This window comes from Carcharodon carcharias, chromosome 8 (assembly GCF_017639515.1).
Source record: "Carcharodon carcharias isolate sCarCar2 chromosome 8, sCarCar2.pri, whole genome shotgun sequence".
Taxonomy (NCBI): domain Eukaryota; kingdom Metazoa; phylum Chordata; class Chondrichthyes; order Lamniformes; family Lamnidae; genus Carcharodon; species Carcharodon carcharias.
The window spans coordinates 9,767,463-9,789,351 of record NC_054474.1 but is presented as its reverse complement, the minus strand read 5'-3'; the positions used below and the strand labels follow the sequence as shown (position 1 = coordinate 9,789,351).

The 21,889-nt window shown below is 40.3% G+C and overlaps 1 protein-coding gene across 18 annotated transcripts in view; it reads left to right on the top strand.

Annotated features, from left to right (window-relative positions):
- LOC121280949 (protocadherin beta-15-like) overlaps positions 1-21,889 on the top strand; it is a 202,989-nt gene that overhangs the window by 168,934 nt on the left and 12,166 nt on the right. For 15 of the 18 annotated variants that reach the window (XM_041193438.1, XM_041193427.1, XM_041193430.1 and 12 more), the window contains one exon: positions 18,104-18,214. The exons of the other annotated variants lie outside the window; for them this stretch is intronic. In XM_041193438.1, the coding sequence (XP_041049372.1) occupies positions 18,104-18,214 (111 nt within the window). The remainder of the gene's footprint in view (positions 1-18,103; positions 18,215-21,889) is intronic. 18 annotated transcript variants of the gene reach the window in all.

Genomic DNA, 21,889 nt, shown 5'->3' with positions numbered 1-21,889 from the left:
ATAACTGCCTCAAATATTAACCCCTAAAGCTACAATTGCAGTATTTTTAATGTTATTGTATCTGCAGAGTCCATGTTCATTTTGCAGATTAAGGGTTAATTTGCTTTGACCGCCCATTGTCCAAGCATTTGTATATAGTGGCAGTGCCATTTATGAGATTGTGAAGGATTGATCCATTTGATGTGCCTATAATCTTTGGAATCTAAGTTTCCCATCGTTTTCTATACTGCATAAAAATCCAAAATGTAAAACACGTCAAAACTAAACAATATAAAGTTCTCACAGCTCCAAATCATGCTGATGTAATGTGTTAATATTGGTTCCATTACATCCCTGACATAGCTTGTTTGTGGTTTGACTGACCTCTTACAAATCTTTTCTATTACTGTTTTCCTGGGTTTGTCTGTGATAGTTGGGACAAAGTAAACCACTTTGATATAAATTCGATTCATTATGTGAAAAAGATGCCAAAGCTTCATCAACTTGGAAAATGATAAAAAGCAATTTAACAGGGCAGTTATTGCGAAGGACCTTTTCCATTAGACAAGTCCTTACAAAACCAGCTTTTGTTTTCTGTTTCAGCTGCAAGCAATTTTAGTTTTCTAATCATGAATAGTCCTTTTTCTATCTTGCTGAGGACATTTAGAGTGTTTACTTAGAATTACTGGCACTGACATGAGACAGCAAGCTCACAAATTACTCAGGAAATCTATAGCCAGCCACTCTGAAAAATTGTATTTAGGGGGGAGTTAAGGTATGGCATTCAAATACTTTGGAAATAAATTGCATTTATATAGCATATATAACATAGCAAAAACGTAGCATGCATCAAGAGAGATGAGAAAAACATATGCCAAGCCAACGAATGATCAGTTAGGAGGGGTGAACGAACAGCTTGGTCAGAAAGACAGGCTTTAAGGGGATTTTTAAGGGGGAGAAGGTGGAGAGGTAGAAGTTCAGACAGTGAATGAAAGTGAGTGGGAACTAGATGGCTGAAGGCATGGCTACTAAGTGTGGGCAAAAGGAGATATGGCTGGCTGGGGGCTGGACAAATTAAATATGTCAAATACATTTTTTGCTAGTTTATCACCTCCAAATGTCTCCTGTTTTCTCTTCAAGACCCCATGCATGTTGAGATCTGATTCCACAGGGAACAATTATGCCCATACCTTACCCAAGAGGCCATTCTACATTGGTTCTAAGCAATAGGTTATAAGTAATGCCTGTTGTGGTTGGATAGCCCACTATGTAGGATACTCCTACATAGAATCACATTTTATTTTTATTCATTTACGGGATTTGGGCATCACTGGCTAGGCCCATTTGCGCATCCCTAATTGCCCTTGAGAAGGTGATGGTGAGCTGCCTTCTTGAACCGCTGCAGTCCATGTGGTGTACATATACCCACAGTGCTGCTAAGGAAGGAGCTCCAGGATTTTGACCCAGTGTCAGTGAAGGAACAGCGATATATTTCCAAGTCAAGATGGTGAGTGACTTGGAGGGGAAATTTACACTTGGTTGAAGTACTGGAGGGCTAATGATCTGGCGATCTGGAGATATGAGTTCAAATCACATCACAACGCCTGGGAAATTTAAATTCAATTAATTACATGAATCCGGTATACAAAACCAGTGTCAGTAAAAGTGACCATGAAACTAACAGCTTGCCATAACAATCCAAGTAGTTCACTGATGTCCTCTGCTGTTCTTACCCAGTCTGATCTATGCATGACTCCTGGCCCCCAATAATAAGGTTTACTCTAAAATGGCCAAGCAAGCCAGGCTCACGTATTTAAGAGGGCTGCATGCCATGCCCTTCTCAATGGCAGTTAGGGATGGGCAATAAATGCTGCCTTTACCATGTTGCCCATATCCTGCGAATGAATAAGAAAGAGTCCAGTAAAGGAAAAGGCAAGTGTGAAACATCAATTTACAAATTACTTATGCCAAACCAATGGGATCTTTGCAACCAGGTGTAAGAAGCAGTGGTGAATTAGCAACGGAAGAGACAATGAGCGCATTGTAAAATGGGTTCCAATTTTGCTATTGCTTGCTTTGCGCTACCGGCACAGGCTAGCTTCATTCCCTTTTTTTCTGAAATTAGCTTTGCAAACTTTAGATAAAGAGGCACTTCAGGACTGTGATGATAGGAGTGGTCCTGCAATCCAGTGACTACTGCCAGCCAGGATAGACTGGGCCTGATCAAATTAAGTCTTTTATTGCTTTGGGGCATAACAGACCACAATTGGATGAATGCAGGAGTTTGTCTTGCTGGTCACTGCCTGTCCAGCAGTCATCATAAGAACAACAGAAAGAGGCCATTCAATCCAATGTGCTTGTGCTGGGCCTTTGAAAGTGCAGAAAGAGCAATTAATCCCATTCCCCTCTGCTTGTTCTTCACAGTCCTACAATCTTTTGTCCGTTTTAGGTAGGGATCCAGTTCCCTTTTGAAAGTTACTTTTGAATCTGCTTTTCTTGCCCTATCAGGCAGTACATTCCAGATCATTACAACTCACTGCATAAAAATTGCCTACTTATCTGCCCCTGGATCTTATTAAGGTTATCTTAAATCTGTAACCTTCAGTTACTGGCACTCACAACAGTGGAAAAAGATTCTCTTTTGTCCCTATTTATTCTATCAAAGCCCTTCAATTGAACACCTCTATTTAATGTCCCCTTAGCCTTCTCCATTATACAGGGAATAATCCCAGCTCCTCTAGTCATTCCAATTTAGTGAGTTTATGCAGGTGTACGTTCAGTGTTATCTATGAGTTTCATATACCTTGCTGCATGTGATAGTTGTGAAGGTTCGTTTCTAAGTATCTTGCCATACTGTCCTTTATTATTTAGTATTCTAAATCTTGTTGTCAGCCCCCTTCAGATTTTTTGTGGTCAGTGGTCGTTGAGGTGAACTTAATGTACAGAGTGAGGATGCATTTGATGGAAATTACCAGCAAGTGAGCTGTGATCAAGTTTATGGAACCCTGGAGGTGCCTTGGAAGTGGAAGTGGAAGTGGTCTTGGGCCTGAAATAGAAGTTTTCAGCCATCAGCTGTAAGGAATTTTCTGTCTCTCTGCAATGGTACCTTTCTTATGTTAAGTCCCAAATCCACTTGGCACAGATGTTCTTGAGGGCATTCCATTGTGCCAGACAGGACAAAACCATAATCCCAGGGCATAGGTCACCACCCAGACTTAGATCAATAGTGTTCTAATGATGTCTTTAAAGACATCTTTTGACCTAATGCAGAGTGTATCAAGGCAAAGAGAAGGGAGTTTGTGAAGGAGAATCCAGTTTCCATATCCAATATATAATATTGTTGAAGGTTCTTGCCTGCAGACTAGACAAAGGTATCTCTGGTCTAGGCTTTGCAAATTAAATGGTTTATACAGGGCTGGAACTCAAGGGACACACCAGACAAGGAGACATTGTGATACGTCAATGAAATAGAACCAACACAAACATTTGACTTTGTCATTTGGGGATTTCTTCTCAACACGATGTAACTAATGACCTGGAATGACACATTCAGAAAATTGATTTGCATCATATCTTACTACTACAGTGTGGAGCAACTGCCTCAGTTCTCCTATCTTCCCCCTGTAATAAGGTAACCAGCCCTCCCCTCTCTAATCAAAGCATCCCTGAAGACATTGGATCAAGCACTGACATCCATAGAGTTTAGGCTGAAGGGGCTAACAAGGTCTGGACCTTTGCCACCTCACTCCCCGACAACTCCAGGAAACTCACCAAACTCCCAGAATACAAACTCAGTTACTGCAAAGAGAAGGCTGAGCTGATGGAAAGAACTTGCATTTATATAGCGCCTTTTCCAACATCCTAAAGTGCTTCACAACAATGAAGTATTTTCGAATATATTCATTGTTATATTTAGGAAATACAGCAGTTGATTTATACACAGCAAGCTCCCACAAGCAACAGTGAGATAATAATTAGGTGATTTATTTTTGTGATGTTGGTTAAGGGATAAATATTGGCCAATTCACCAGGGTGAGCATTCCTTCTGTGCCTTAGATATTGCCATGGGGTCCTTTGTTGCCCATCTTATTGAAAAACAGCATCTCCAAAAATGAGTATCAGCCTAGATTATGTGCTCATGCCTCTCTCTGCAGTGGAATGCAAACACACAGCCTTCAGGCTCAGAGACGAGAGTGCTAAGCAAATATACTCAAAATTCCCAGCCCAACACAGACAGGACTGACTGATTCCTGAACATATCAGCAATGCTGAAACTGTCAGGCCCACAGATAGGAAGCTTCCTGCCTTTCTACCAGCACATCTGGTGACCTAGATAGATGGAAACATCCAGTCACATCATCTCTCAGAGGTATTAGCACAGTAAAGTCGACTGCACTCCCTCGCTTGTACGCCTACTTCTCACATTGTCTGTCAAGGCCCCAGCTCCGCAGGTGCAGGTCTAAAAATAAACCCTCGTTTCAAACCAACACAATCACATGGGATTCAGTGCTGTTCAGCAGTTACGCTCTGTAAAGATTTCCCCCTCCCCCACCTGACTTCATCAGAATTCACTCATTTTGAATTTTCCTGCACTATATAATTATCTCTTACACTGAATTTGCTTTTTGAATTTTGCATGCTAAGGGCTTTCTTCACATTTCCATTAAAGAAACAGAGACTCCCTTGGCTGACAAAAGAAATTCAAAAGCACTCAATCGGTTAGGTAGTATCTGCACGTATCTGAGGTGCAGTGGGATGCTTCACCAGTTGGCTTCTGATGAAATATCTCATTCAAAGTATTAATCCATGTTCCTCTTTCAAATATTGAATAAATTATTAAAACAAATAAACAAAGTATTAATCCATGTTCCTCTATCAAATATTGAACAAACTACTATGGATTTCTACTTTTTTTATATCCTCATATACACATTCTATTTGAACGTTACAAAGCAGGCAAGAGTGACACTTCTTTGTGAGCTTGTTGGCTCCAAACGTGTGTCCCATGGGAACCCAGTGATTTGGTTAAGTGCACGATGGAATGTATTACTGAACTATGTAGAGCAGGAAGATCCTGGTCTCGTTCCCTGATCTAAGCTGAATTAAATATTTTTCCCATGTCGTTCAGAGAGGGTTCTGCAATTGCTTCCAGCACCACAGGGCTGGGGGGCTGCAAAATTAACCAGGTTCTTCTTAAAGATTGTGAGTCATGCTGGGATCTGCATGTGCAGCAGTTAAGGGCAGAGATGGGCTCAACAGTGATGGGGTCACTGCTCAAACTGCCTGCTAAAACTGACTACTGTTGTTCTCATGTGAAAAATGATTATTTGGATAAGGCTATCCAGTGCCTTGTTGAACCAGATTCCTGTATAGATCAATAATTTCATGAGAGGAGGCAAGGAAAGAAAAAGGTTTTGATCAATATTTTAAATTTGATTTTCTAGTACTTTCCTTTCTCATTTCACCCCTTCCTATCCTGAAAAATGTCCAGTAATGCAACTTTAAGGAAGTGTTCTGAACCTTGAAGAAATGTAAAATGAGTCACTGGGGAGACACTGTCATTATTATAAAGTATTGGACTAACTCTGTACTGCAGAATGATTCACTGGCTTTCTGGGAACAATGCAGTTTAAGCCAACTATCAGTACCCCCATAGGCAAAGGAAACTGAAGGTACAATCACAAGATTATTCCCTTCCATTGTGGCTAGTTGGCCCAGAAAACTATACATGAGCTAAATATTTCCAGCAAGAAAATTAAGTTGCAGTGTTTTTTTTTAAACGCAGAACAATCTATATTTCTAATTACAATTATATTGAATGTACTTCCTTTAAAATGCCATGTAGAATAGCTTCAAAAATTTGGAACAGTTCAGTTCCAAATCTATTTTCAGTAAATGAAGTGCCTTTGCGTCTGAGTTCCACAAATGAAGCAACATTTCTTTTTTTAATGAATACACCTCCTCCGGCCATCAAGTTCTGAAGTGGGACTTTGAAGCTGGAGTGCCTAGCACAGAGGTAGGGACACTACCACTATGCCACAAGGTCACTCTATCAAAGCTTAAAATAGGAAAATAGAACCTCACCTTTCTATTAGGCACCTCTGGATTCAACATTGAGTTCAACAGTTTCAGAATATAGACTCTGTCCCCATTTTTCAGACAGCATCTGTTGGTGATGACTCTGCTATTCCCATTTACACCTCTTCTAGACCCATTTTATGATTCTTTACTTGACCTATTAACACCTCCCTTTTCCTTGCACCATCATCACTTTTGTCTTTTAATCTCTCCTGCCTTCCACCCTATCACAGATCTTCCTTTTTGTTATTTCCTCCCCTTTCACTTTCTTCCTGACTCTGTTACATTTCTGATGTAATCTGGTCCTGATGAAAGGTCATTGACCTGAAATGTTAATCCTGTTTCTCTCTCTATTGATGCTGCTTCACCTGCTGAGTATTTCCACCATTTTCTGTTTTAATTTCAGACTTCCAGCATCTGCAGTACTTTACTTTTGTACCTCAACTTTCTTTCTTTAGTTTGCAATGAGAGGATATTCATATTAAAAGTGTCAGAGTTTCTCTTAACTTTTAGCCGTTAGCTAGTCTATACCTTTTAATCTAAAAATAGTTTAAGCCCTTTGAGCAGTTTATTTTACAAAACAGTAGTTCCAGCCAAAGTTTTAGATATTTAACCTTTTCCAGCCTAGTTCTTAGTTCCATTTCAAACCTATATTTTCTAGAGTGAATTATACCTGAGTGTTGAGGATAAGAGGGCAAAAAATGAAGGAGACAATTAAAAACACGTACTCAGAATATGCCATGATTCAGGAAATGGCTCAGTACATATTTATAATTCTAATTTATAAAGTTCAGCAGTCCATGACATATATAAATATATTTTTTCAGAGTAAATGGGTAGACCCATTCAGAGTAGACCCATTCAGCTCCTTGAGGCCATTCTTCCATTCACTTAGATCATGGTTGATCTACACTTTAAATCCATTTACTTGCCTTTGCTCTATGTCCCTTGCTTAACATAAATCTATTGATCACAGTCTTGTAAACATTGATTGTTTCCCAGCATCCACAGTCTTTTGTGGCAGAGAGTTACAGATTTCTACCCTTTGTGAGAAGAAATGCTTCCACGTTTCACTTCTGAATGACCCAGCTCTAATTTTGAGGTTATGTCTAATAGTGAAAAACATACATGCAATTTGAAAGCTGCCGGGTGCATTTTGTATCCTGTACTCAGTGAGTTAGTGCAATCGAGCCCATTAAACAAAGGGTTAAAATAGAGATGTGACATTTTCTCTCATCCATCATGTTCATAACAAATTAAAATAACTGCCTAAAAATGTCAGACAAAAAAAAGATATCAAAATCAGAGGTTAACAGAGAAACACAGGAGAGATTATGAGCCTAATCCTAGATGCAGGAAAGCAGCTGAACAAGCAGGCTGCCATGGAAACTCAGGAAAAGGAATTGAAATAATGGTGAGAAACATTAGTGTGACAGAAAGGGAGGAAGGGAAAATGCATTAAGTATCTGCATTATAAGTTATTGTGTTAATTTTTCAAATGCAGAGATGCTCAGAGCCCCTTGCATTTGGATTCCATTATAATATTAAATCACAGTATAAATGTTATTACTGTATTAACTGTCTTCCTCATTGGATGATATTAGACAAAGGGGGAAGCTTGATTAATATGGGAGGGGAAAGCACTGAAACAATTACAGTAAATAAGTTCAGATATCATTTATGATGGAAGAAAAGATTGAAGTTATGATAAAAAAGACAGATGCAGGATCTATCAAGAGAAGACAGTCTTTATTGGCCTTAATAAACTATTCCTGTTTCTAAAAATTATTTTCTTCTTACATACATAACATTTAGAGGTTCATCCCAAAATGATCAGTGTAATTCTTGACCACAGTTTTGGATCTGAGATTAGCTGGTTTACTAATTCTCAGTGAACTGTGAAAATGACAAATATTAATCCAATAGTAAGAAAGATTTGGAGTGATGTAATGCCTTATGCCTCTCAGAAATATCCTAAAACATTTCTCATAATGTAATTATGTTTTGAATGCAGTGACAATTAGATAAGTATGCAGAATGATTACACAAACTGAAGCCAAGGAGCTCGACAACATCCAGGACAAGCAGCCCATTTGATTGGCACCCCATCCACAAACATTCACTCCCTCCACCACTGATGCACAGCAGCAGCAGTGTGTACCACCTACAAGATGCACTGCAGGAACTGACCAAGGCTCCTTAGACAGCACCTTCCAAACCCATGACCACTAACATCTAGAAGGACAAGGGCAGCAGATACAAGGGAACGCCACCACCTGGAAGTTCCCCTCCAAGCCACTCACCATCCTGACTTGGAAATATATTGCCATTCCTTCTCTGTCGCTGGATCAAACTCCTGGAACTCAGTCCCTAACAGTACTGTGGGTGTACCTACACCATATGGACTGCAGCGGTTCAAGAAGGTAGCTCACCACCAGCTTCTCAAGGGCAATTATGGATGAGCAATAAATGCTGGCCTAGCCAGCAATGCCCACACTCCATAAATGAATACAAAAAAAGGAAACAAATTGCGTCAACTAAGAGAGGAATAAAAGAACCTTAGAATGATAATGCTCAGCTGGAAGCCTTTTGGCCCATCATGCCTGTTCCAGCTTTTTAGTAGAACTATCCAATTAATGCCACCCCCTTATAATTTCATTTTCCCTGTAAGTTTGGTCATTGATAAAGCTCCTTACTGTTCTCTGAATAATGTCATCTGATCCTTAATATCTAACTGAACTACTGAAAAGACAAGGAAAGCCCTTGGTTTAACATCTCACCTGATATCGCAGCAGACACATATGCTGAATAAACACCAGCATGGACCTGTTGGGCTGAATGGCCTGTTTCTGGGGTGTAAATAGTACATAACTAGCACTTGCACAGTACTATGCTGCACCATCAGCGTAATTGCTTCTGCAACTTATGGGCACCATATACTGGGCATGAGCAACAATATTATTAATTAGTTTTCCTTCATGGTTTAACTCTTTATTGGTTGTGCTCCTCTAGAGAGTGGAGACATTTGGTTAATAATGCTGGGGCAGCTAGCCTTGCCTTTTTAGCTTAATTAGAAAAGGAACATTCAAATCCTTGATCTCACAACCTCCTGACTGAGAGATAAGAGTTCCAGCAGTTGAGCCAACTACTACCTATATAGTAATCTGTGATTTGATGGCTACATAAAAAGGACAGAGACTGGACTGCAGTGTGTCACAAGGCATGAACACAACAAGTGACTTGGATGATGCGACAAACTGACCACAAAGTTCTGGTGATGAGTTGCATCCTTGAAGCAAATTGCGGTCTCTCTAATTTATTGAACTACATACAACTAGAGTTTCGAGTTCCAATCTATTTCCACCTCTTTTAGCTTCCTATAGTGAAGGCAGTGACTTTTGTTTGGATGTTTCTGCAGGTTGTGGCAGCCATGCACAAGAAGTCAGCCCACATCTGAAACCCCAGCCAGTGAGTGATGGCAAAAAGTTCGACCGTGCAGCAAGCACGTGAGAGCTGATCCCTGACCCTCTTCCCATAGGAACATGTATAGGCCATTCATCCCTTAGGGACTGTTCCACCATTCATTTTTTAAATTATTATTCATTCATGGGATGTGGCCATCGCAGATGGGGGTCAGCATTTATTGCCCATCCCTAATTGCCCTTGTTAAGAGGAAAGTTAAGAGTCAGCCAGATTGCTGATCAATCAAGTCCACACACACAGGTATTTCCTAGCAGGGGTCATTGGATAGTGATCAGGAGTTGGAAACCTCGCTCTTAATTTCTCCTCCCAACCCCAGGAACACTGAAGCCAGTTGCAGTTCTATCACTGATCATGTTGGCTTACTCTGCACAGACTGGGGATCAAATGTGGTCTCTCTGGTGTGCACAGCTCAACCATGCCTCATGGTGCACTTTCACACTGATTCATAGAATCATAGTACCTTGTAGCACAAAAGGAGGCCATTCAGCCCATCATGTTTGTGCCAGCTCTTTGGAAGAGTTATCCAATTTAATCCCACACTGTACCTTTCTGTTCAGAGCCTAGTAACTTACTTCTCTTCAGATAAATATCCAATTCCCTTTTGAAAGTTCCTGTGGAATCTAATTCCACTATTCTTTCAGACAATGCATTCCAGACCATAAAAACCCTTTCTATGACATCATTTCTGTCCACCTCCCTTCTAGATTTTTTTTTAACCAATTATTTTACATCTGTGACCTTTGGTTATTGACTTATTTGCCAGAGAACGCAGTTTCCCTCTAATTGCTCTATAAAACTCCTCCTAATTTTGAATTCATTATGAGCTCTTTATTCCATTTATATAGTCTTGGCTTTGAAGGCAGCAGATGTCAATGTGGTTAGCTGGAGGGCTCCATGGTTGTATCCTGGGATTTAAACTGAAGGATCTTTGTCCCATGTGATTTGAAATTCAGTAACCTTGAATGGTTTTTTTCAGTGCATTTTACAGGAAAATAACATACCTGTGCAACACACTCAAAATAATTCTGATAGTAATATTAATGCAAGAATGTTAAATGCATTGCTGTGACCTTTCTTTCTCTGCTATCCCAGTGGAGATATTGACCCCTGTGAAATAATGGACTCTCAAGCAACAAACAGAGTGCAGTCATATGACTGTTGAGGATTGGTGTGCAGTATTGCAAATCAATACAGCATTTTCACATTGAACAATGGGTTCTACTGTCACTTTGTTAACAATAAAACCGCTACACATACATTTTGGCAGAAATAATAAGGAACATGAATTGTGAAATTGGACAGAATGTCTTACTGAAAATCTTGTAGAAAGTACAAGAAGATCATTGAAGCAGAAATGTCTTTGCATGACTCTAGAAGTCTCTATGTAAATCAATAGCTTAGCAATGGCAGTGAAAGCTGCCTTTAACAGTTATCTGTTTAGCTGCAGCAAGCTTTTAACTCCCACATATGTTGTAGAGGCTGTGATGTCCAAAGTCATTATCTGTCTTCATTGAGAATCGTAGCTGAATTATATTAAGTGTGCAAGATAGTTCTGTAACTTTAAAATGAAAGAAATATCCATCTGTTAAAATTTTAAATTGGTCTTACATTATTCATAATTAAATAATATATATTTTCTGGTAGTGTAGTTGTCCACCTACATCTCACATAATGATTCCATGTGTTATAGGACATTATTAGTTTTTGCTAAAAAAATCTATATTTTTTTATGTTGATGGAATTACAAGTGAGATGGAAGGAAATTGTGAATTTTACAGCAACTTGCATTTATATAGTTCCTTTAACATAAAAAAACCCACAGTGCTTCACTGGGATGTAATCAGACAAAAATAGACATTAGGACAAAGGATATATTAAGGAGGGTGACTAAAAGCCTGGTTAAGGAGGTGGGTTTTGAGGACCACCTTAAAGGAAGAGGAGGAGGTGCAGAGGTGGAGGGAATTCCAGAGTATCAGCTCTAGATGGTTGAAGGCACAACTAGCAAAGGTGGGATGTGGGACGCCAATGAAGGTCAAAAGAACAGAGTTCAGGGCAGGACATAGTGCTGGGAATTTGTTAGGGTGGAGGAGATTAGAAAGATAGAAGGGGCAAGGCCATGAAGGGATTTAAACACAAGGTTGAAATTGTTTAAATTGGGGCAGCGGGTGACTGGAGCAAATGTAGATCAACACAGGTAGGGCTGATGAGTGAAGTGGACTTGGCATGAGTTAGGATACAGGCAGAAGAGTTTGGATGAGCTCAAGTTTATGCAGGATGGGTGATGGAAGGCCCTCCAAAGGAGCGTTAAAATAGTCGTGGTGGAGATAACATAGCCATGGACGAGGGTTTCAGCATCAGATAGGCTTAGGTGGGACAGAGGTGGATGATGCTACACGGCTGGAAGTGGGAAATTTTAGTGATGGAGAGGTTATGGAATCAGAATCTTAGCTCAGATTGAAATAGAACACTGAAATTCCAAACAGTCTGGGCCATCCTGAGACAATGGTCAGCAACAGGAATGGAAATGGTCATTAAGATTGAACATTGGTTAATTGCTTTCAAAATGTGAGGTGAAAATCAAACAACCTTCGCAGATTCTAAATTGTAGAAAGGAATTTTTCTTGACTGCAGAAAGTGAATATAAGCTGGAAGTTGCATTGTTCATTTTCACATAATGAACACTTAATGGGTTAATATTTCTGTTATAAGTAGTTGACAGAAGAATTTAAATAGTCATTTGGTAGTACAGAACTTGAGTATTGGTTGAAAAAAGACATTTTGTCAAAGTTTTTCATCTTGCACTCATCAGGACAATCACAAGAATACCAATGTCAGAGGAAGCAGCTACTTCAAAGTGCATGAGGAGAGAGTGCTGATTGGTTAGCAAGTGAATTCTGATTGGTAGAGGCATTTCCATTTGCTCACCCTGAAGCTTGAGGCTGAAACGGGGCACATCAACGACATCCTGAGAGATAATGGCTATCCTGATCAGATGATTTCGCGCTGTAGATCACGCAAACCCATGAATGGGCCTAAGGCCTTCACTTTCAGCCCTAAAAATGTGCCCAGTCTACCTCAGCTTACATTGAAACAGCGAGGTATCTCAAAAATTTGAGCAATAGGTGAAGCTAGCTGTTTCACACTGCTACAATGCAGTAGCAACACAAGTGGTATTCGCCACTAACAGGCCACTGCCATCAAGCCAAAAAGACATTCTGCCTATCACATAAATGAGTAACGGGGTATGTGAATTTCAGTGTCAGTGTGATGCTAGGTATGTAGGCCATACATCCCAAAGACAGGTGGATCATATCAAACAGCATATCCTTTCCATTGTTCGCAACAGGCAAGGTACAGACCGTACCCAACCAGCCCGTGTTTGCAAAACTCAAAACACAGTGTCCAACATCAGATGTGATTCCGCAATTGGACAACATTTGCTAAATATTCCTCAGTGTGCTAAAAATGACACAAACAACAAATTTAAGATTGTCCGTTGGGCTTGCAGTGCGGTGCATTTGCGTGTGCTGGAAGCTGCATATAACAATACACAGGGCCCTGTTCTTTGCAGACATAAAGAACATGTACACATATTGTGCCTATTTCAGCTAAACAAAATAAATGATAGCCATTGCTGATTCATTCCTCAGGACAATGCCTTGACCAATCAGAGTCAAGCTGCCTGGTTTAAAATTTCAAACAATGCTTGGCAGTTAACTGTCAGTCACATAAACTGGTGCATTTGCCATGACAATGCCTCTACCAATCAGATTCTACTTGCCAACCAATCAGCACTCTCTTCTCATATAGCATCAAGTTGTTCCTTCCCCTGACATTGGTATTCTTGTGATTGTCCTGATGAGTGCACAATGAAAAACTTTAACAAGTCTTTTTTCAGCAATACAGAGGAATTTGCTAAAGTGTATTAAGTATTCATATGATAATTTGGTAATATTCAGATTTATACATCATCCCTATTGAATATTTTTCAGGCAAATACTTAAGACAAATCTGTTAACGTATGAGGACATGTAACTGTTTTAGTTGTGTGGATATCAAATTAAGCACAAAATTAAATTATCACAGACTATCCAGCTGCATGTTATTGTAAATTAAATTTTGTCAGCCAAATGCTTGAGCACTAGGTGAGGTAGGGTTTCTGAAAAAATAAATCAAGGTGTGTAAAATCATTAAATCCGTCATTTACTCTTAAATATCAACCAGTGCGCAGTGTAAGGATGACTTAGCAATTAGCTATCAGTACCTGTGATATAAGGAACCAGCATGATGAAGGAAAGAAAATGCTGCTGCAATATCCAGATTGCTTTCCTACCCAATTGAATTAATTGGCAAGGTCAGGGCAATGTGCTGGCAAACCCTGATTGAATTGATGTAGCAGTAACTTGATGATTATTGGTGACAGGCATAGCATGTCTATGTTATCCACTGTAATTATTGGCAGAATATAAATAGGCTCAGTCTGTTGTACCAAAGGACACGCTGCAGCAGCTCGCAAAATATATCTTTTATGGTACCCTGTCGTCTGTCGAACTCCGGATAAGACAATTAGCTTCATTTTCTATCTCCAGATTCCACAGTCTGTGATCAGTTAGTGTGAAAATTCTTACAGACCACATATTGCATATTAATTACCATTTGTTTCCTTTGTTTTGCATTCACATCTCTCTATCACCTCATGCTCTAAATATCCCTGCAATCCCTCCCAGCACTACAAGCCTCTGAGAATGTTGTGCTCCTTCAGTTCTGGACTCTTGTGCCTTGCTGATTTCCTCCATTCCACCAATGATGACCATGTTTTCCACTGCCTCAGCCCTAAGCTTTGTAATTTCCTCACTAAACATCTCTGCTTCTCCATCCTTCTCCCCTTTTTCAAGTTGCTTCTTAAAACCTACCTCTTTGACCAAGCTATTGGTTACATATCCTAATATCTCCTTATTTGGTTCAATGTCATAATTGTTTTCTGGTGACACTTCAATGAAACGCTTTGGGACATTTTATTGCATTAAAGGCACTAGATGAATGCCAGTTGGTGCTATTATTGCTACAGGATAAGAGTCAAAAGTCTCAAGTTCTTCAATTGAATTTTGATGGTTATGGCACTGAGTGGAAGAGTGGCAGCCTATGTAAACCTACGCCGTTTGTGTATGATGTTTTCTTTGTGAATTTAGAAATATGAGTCAATGTACTGTCTGAGCTGTGCAAACCAAGAAATCTCCAGGCCCTGAGGCTGTGGAAGGCTTCCCAAACTGAGCGTTGTGACCACCGGTGGGGTCGCGAGATGTGATTTTGGGGTTGAAAGGTCCAAGGCAGCAATGACTCCCGTGGAGCTCAGACTGAACGCCAACAGCTGTGAGGCCCCTTTAAACCCTCCCATTTTTTTTTTCTCATGGTGGGCGTGGCTTAACAGACAGATCTTTGGGGCCGCATTGCTGCTGCAAAATAAAGCCTTCAAGAAGGTAGGTGTTATTTTAAAATGAAACCCTACAGCTGGAAACTTCCTACCACGCTCAACCTCATTCCCCTCCTCCCGCCCCCGACCTGCTCAGTAGCTGAAGCCCACCCTCATTGCCAAGGAGCTAAAGTCACCCTCCCATCCCCTGCCCACACCCTGCTTAGCAGCTGAAGGCCACACTTACCTCCCTCCCCCACCTGCTCAGCAACTCTCAGACCCCCCCATATTTTCATTCTGCAGTCACACAAAGTCTGGAGCATTACAATGGGGTCAAACCAGGAAAGGGTTTGTGAAACACTAGGCTATAAATGCAAGTTCCACCTTTTTGCATTGCTCTTCTCCACATTACCAGTGAATTTCCCTTTTGAGTTCTACTGCTTGAGCATTATGGTGTGCATGTTTTTTTTTTAAAAAAACAGTTTTCCTGCATGTCTACACTATTTTTATCCACTCCCTGATGGCTCAGCTGGCAAAGGCAGTCTGCAGCTCAGCCATACTAAACTAGAAAGTCCCAGATCAATGCCAGGCCCTACAGGAGCACAGTCAGAGCAGCAGTCAGCAGTCTCATGTCAGCATCGATGGACTCATGAAGAAGAAAAAAAAAAGTCAGGTCTCACAGCTGCTGCTTAATACCCAGTGACCCCAGCTAGAGAAATGCCTGCATGTGCACAGAGGAGAATCATGATCTATGCCCTGTAAGGTCGAGTAGCTTTCCAGAGCTCACAGATAAACAATGGCCACTTTGGATGTAGTCCAACACTTGGAGAATTGTGTCCCAACATGAGTCAGCACCTTTGGGAAAAGACAGGACAAATTTGGAAGTAAAGGGGTGCGGTGCTGGAGGGATGGGGAGTGGGTGCCAAATATGTTTTAAAAGCATTTGGGTCATCATGCTATGACTGAGTTCTCAACTTGGTTGCTGGCATAGACCCACATTCTGAAGCATTTTGTTTCTAAGATAGCATCACACTGTATTTTTAGTCCTACACACAGCTGACTTCCTTTCATTGAGAAACCAACAAAAACATCATACAACTGAAATATTCTATGAATGAACTTAACTAAAATAGATTCAATTCAGCAAGGACTTCCAAGAAATAACAACTGTGGGCAGAGTCTTAATACCATGTCTCCAACAGCATGCTTTGGTTGATGTCAGTGTAAATGCTCACTTGCAGCATATGAGAAAAAAAATCATTTTTGTTTTGTAGGACGAATTAAGTGTCCTGAAAAACACTGAAACAAAAGCTGTTAGGAGCAGCATTATTAGTAAAATGTATTGCATTATACTGCAGGTATTGGTTTGACACAAACCCTTGCTGTTTGATTGGTGTGAATGGACAACACTGAGCAATAGTGCCTAGCTTCCACTGCCCACCCCTCAAACAAGCAAGAGCTCTGCTCACAAGTATATCTTAAAACCAAAGTATAAGATGTTGGGTTTACAATGACTGAGGTCATGGGAATATTGGTCATAGTAGTGTGGCAATTTATTGGATGGAAAATTTGCCTTCCACCCAAAACAAGCAGAAAGTTGGTGGAGTGGACAAAGTTGCCATAGGGACTACCAGCAAGCGTCAATGCCAAGCAGGGGGTTATAGGAGCCATCTAGCTAGTTAGGAAGGGCGGGCGTAAGCAATCCTGTAACAACACAGGACCTCAGACAGAGTATCTTTTGTGAGTTCCAAGATCCACTCTCCTGTTCCTGTTGGCCCCCACATAATTAAAATAAAAATAAAACTGGGCCATTTTCTGAGCAGTTTCAAGCCCCTCTGAAGATACTTGGTTAGTCTGCATAGTGCCTGGTACAAATGGGCAGATTGAATTGTTTCATCTTAGATCCGCACTGCGCCATGAGATGTTTTACTACATTAAATGTGCTATATAAATGTAAGCTGTTATTGCTGCTGCAACCCTCTAAAGGACATGTATCTCCTCTAGAACCCTGTGTGTCTGCTACATTAATACACATACATATATACCAACTATGTGACAGAGAAAGTAATCCCAGGACAATGCTTTAAAATATGCCAAGTTAGTCAGGCATTTGTGCTACAGCTTCATGGTTAGTTTGGAAAGATGCCAGGAATTAACCTTTACACTGAGGGTAATTAGCTGCTTAAACAGATTGTCAAGCCAGGATGGACATCTTTGCAATGTGGCTAGATAAGGGAAATGAGGAGATTGTAGAGTTGGTATCCTTGGATGATGAGATCAAATGGGCCAAAGAACCATATTCATCCAGACCTATCTTGTGATATAAATGGTACCATAGAATTGTAGAATGATTTATCACAGAAGGAGACTATTCAACCCATCATGTCTGTGCTGGCTCTTTGAAAAAGCTATCCAGTTCATCCCCTGCTCTTTTCCCACAGTCCAGCAAATTTCTGCTTTACAAATATATATCTAATTCCCTTTCGGAAGTTATTATTGAATTTGCCTTTCAGACAGTACATTTCAGATCAGAACAACTCTGCTGTGTAAAAAAATTCTGTTCATTTTCCTTTCTGAATTTTTTTACCAATTACCTTAATTCAATGTCCCCTGACACTCTTGCTAGTGGAAAGAGTTACTCCCGTTCTATTCTATGATTCGCCACTGTATTTCTGCAATGATCATTAATGAGACTCTATGATCAGTTGGCCAGAGGAGCGGTTCAAGTGGGGCGGAATGGACAAGGTCTGCCTTCCTTCGACAAATTGCAGTGCCCTAACTTGTTCTGGTGTGCATCCAGTATATGGTCAAGGATTGATCAAACGCACCCGACAGAGGTAGGCTAATTTGACTCTCTTTAGAAGGCAAAACATACCTGAACTTCACTGAGTGGGTTATTTATTATCACATGCATTATGCTCCCTTTATTGCTTCAAACCTGTCCACGTTTTCTTGTGTTACAATGCACATTTTCCCCTTTATATTTGCTATGCTCATTCAAGGTTACTTTTTATTTAATTGCCATGATCCCTTTCTGCAGCGGGTGCTATAATTTCTGCATAACTTCACAAGTTACTTATTTTTTGCATTTGTTTCCCTGATTTTTTTTTATATTTCTCCCCACGTTTCCCGCCTCTATGTACCCTCCATCAGCCGGTAGAGATGGGTGGACACTACCACGGACAGCTCCACGAATGCAGTTGCAGATGACGCTAGGCACTCACGTACCAGGAACCTTGCGAAGTCAGTATCTCCTCCCCCGAGGTGAGCTCCTCAGCCGAGATTTGGTGAAGCACATCACCAGGGCTTCCCTCTGCTTTGCTTTCAAAGTTGTTACCTTACTTGGTGGTTCTCGAAAGTTGTTACTGATGATTACTAACGCTGGCTTTTGCACTTGATCTTCTAGTGTGTTTTCATTGGGTCTGCAGTCATTGCTCTGCTGCCTAGAACTTAACCATCAATATGTTCATTGTACGAGGCTGCTCTTGCTGACTCCAGAGCTTTGTATGGCTGCTGCACAAACATTTCTCGGTTTTATAACTTGCCACGTTCTTTTATTTCTTCCTCCCTCCTAAGGATGCCATCCTTTGATGGCAGCCCACCTAAGCCTCGTCCGGCTGGGTACTCTTCAATTATGAGCTTCAACAGTGACAGTCAGTAGGCTATTTAATTTTATTGGGCACCTCTTGGTTATGCTTGGTTATTGTCCTTGTCTGCTGTTCATGCTGAGGCACTATCCAACAAAAATGACCAGAGAACAATCAGGGATCATAACCCTGAATGATACTTCTTCACCCTTGCTCCTCCAATAACACTGAGGGCGATTGTAGCATCCCTACAACCCCCCAGCTGAGGTCAGCTCAGTCAACACAAACTGGTGACTGAGCCTGTTACTCTTGTGTTCTCTATGGCCCAACGTTATTGTGCCCTGACAGTGTCCTGTGCCACTGAGGAACTTTACTTTTTACTTGTAATCGTCTGGTGTTTTTCTCTTCTTTGTGTTGTTGTCCTGTGCTTTTCCATTGTCTCACTGTCCTGCTCCAGGTGAACAACAGTACAGTCCAAGCCACAGATTTCATCATAACTCTACTATTATAACATCATAATGCAAGGTATGCCTTACAGGAAGAGTAGCTTCTCTGATCCCTTGGTGATTTTCTGTAGTCCTGGCCCTGTGAGGGGACTCAGCTGCAATGAAGTTTAACCAAGACCTCCATCCACAAATGAGCCCATGGGAAATAGCTGAGGTTTTATGTCAGTCAAGGCTGCAATTCAAAACTAGGAGAGTGAGCACTCAGTGATTGGGAGCTGATGACACAGTCAGTTTCAGAGTTGGAAACTGGACAGTAAGAGAGTGAAATTGGTCAATGGCCGCAGTGGAAAATGGGTTGATAATGAATCATCATTTTCCCTTTTTTAAGCATTCAGTTTTCTCTTACATGTGATCCTCCTCTGAGATCAATATTCTATCATTAGAACTATCAGAATGAAACAGGTTAGTTTGTCCTTTTTAAGAATTTTTGCAAGAATACTAATTGACAGATAGCACTTCAGATTCATCATGTTAAATTATAACTGAAAGAAAGTTAATAAGCAACAGACATTGTACCTAAGTGCTGCGAACACATTTATATTTCAGGAAGCTCATTGACTCTGGTTAGGTCCCTGTAAGTATTTTATCTCTAAATAATGGACATGCTAATATATAATGCAATAATGTTAATGATCTGGACTGCTTAATTTATATAGTTTAAGTGCATTCATTCATTGCACACACTTAAATCTTTGATAACAAACCTGACAAATTCATTCACATTTAAAGAACAACATATCACTTTTTCAAAACTTGCTAATTAGTCAACATGAAGATAAAAGCCATACCTGGAGGCAGCAGGATGCAGTCAGATTTTAATGCTTTTAGGAGAGGCCAAAGCAAAGGTGGCAATATAAGGATATGCAGCTTTAGATTATTACATAGAGTAAGCTGATTGGCATTATATGGAATTATATAAATAGTTGAGCTCGAGTACTGCATGGTTAAAACGCACTTTAGGCAGTTACACAGATTTGCCAAGCAGGCTCTTCACCCCACTAGCGATGAGGATGAGAATAGAGTATCAGTTGTTGAATGGGCATGAGAGTGACTAGAGAAATTCCCTTTTGCAATAAAGATTGGAAGAGGTAAGAAATTGAAGACTACATTTGGCCACTCATGCATGGAGTACTTAACCTAAAAGTCATGCAAACTGAGCGAATGCTCCTGACTTAACAACTAATCGAGTTGACGCAGCAACAGCATGTACAAGAAGGTAACGACAAATTGGGCTCAGTAATTAACTATACAAATACAGTCTACACTGTTGTACTTTAGGAACTGGGCTGAATAAAGTAAGAACAAATATAAGTTAGAGAAGCTTTAGTGATTCCAAAAGTTGGAATTTTAAAATCTGTAGGAGCAAAGAAAAATTGAGTGAAAAATGAAATCCATTTTCTGGAAGTCCTGGAAAGGAATGGATTTGAGTAGGAGGATTGTGTGAAGAGCTTTGGTTCCAAAGTAGGAAGGACTCGGGCAGAAAGAACAATGTGTACAAGAGGGTATTTGGAGAACAAGCACCGAATGTTCAGAGGATCAATGGAGAGCAGTACTTGGGCGGGGTGGGGGGGCAAGGAAAGTTAATACTTTTGTCCTTTTACTTCTTGGACCAGATTTGCATCTAGTTCAGACAAATTGTTGTTTCATCACTGGCAGCTGTTCAGCGTGCTCAGAAAATAACTTTGGCAGGCCTGCATTCAGTGCACTAAATTTCCCACAGGATTACAACGGGAGTATAATAAATAAATAGAGTCAATTAGCTCTACATTAACATTATGGAATACACATCACTAGTAAAAACATAGTCAGTGCCAAGTTAACTTAACTCATTTGAGTATCGGTACAGTGCAGAGAACAGCCCTGTTTTATATCATACAATAAGTGGTAATGATATTAAGTTAAAAAAAAATTGTTTTCAGAAAGAACAAGGCAACAAAGGTCAAAAAAGCTCTTCAACCTGAAACATTAACACTAACGTTAATGACCTTGCTGCTTAACTTGCTGAGTGTTTCCAGCACTTGGGGGCGTTTTCCAGCACCATAGAGGTTTCTTTATGGATAAAAATTTGAGCCTTGTTAATTTATTTTCAAATTGTCTAAATAGACTTCAATGATAATGAGTTGATAGAATAAGGATATTAGTCAAATGAAACAACTTTCCCCCAATAGCAAAACATTCTGGAAAGGCACCCAGGTCAGGTATTTGGAAGGGATCGTTTTTTCACTCAGAAGGGTGGTAGAAGTGTGGAACACTCTCCCACAAAAAGCAGTAAATGGTAGCTCAATTAATCATTTTACATGTGAGATTGATAGATTTTTACTGGTCAAGTGTATGAAAGACTATGGAACCAAGGCAGGTGTGTGGAGTTAGGTTACAGATCAGCCATGACCTCAATGAATGGCAGAATAGGCTCAAGGTACTGATTGTCTGCCTCCTGTTTCTATGTTTCTAAGGTAGGGCATAGTCCTTGAACACAATTGTATGGTAAATGTATAATAGCCCCTAATGTAGTACTAACACGAGCAAAACCCAGGACTTGCAAAAGAAAGCAAAGGTGGGTAAGAGATAGTAGAACAGAATGCTCTCTGCTGCTTTGGCACATGGAGGTTTGACAACTTTTCAACAAAGGAGGGAATTCAAAACTAAATTACATTGGCAATTGATCTGAGTCAGTTAAAGATTATCAGTTACACCCCAGTAACTACTCTAATATGGTTTGTTGTTTCCTATCATAGATGATGCACTTTCCAAAAGCACTAAAGGGTAGCAATCAGGAGAGGAGTCCTCTCTCAGGTTCCTCTGACTCAGGGCCTCATGTTAGCTTGGCTCCGTTGGTAGCACTCTCA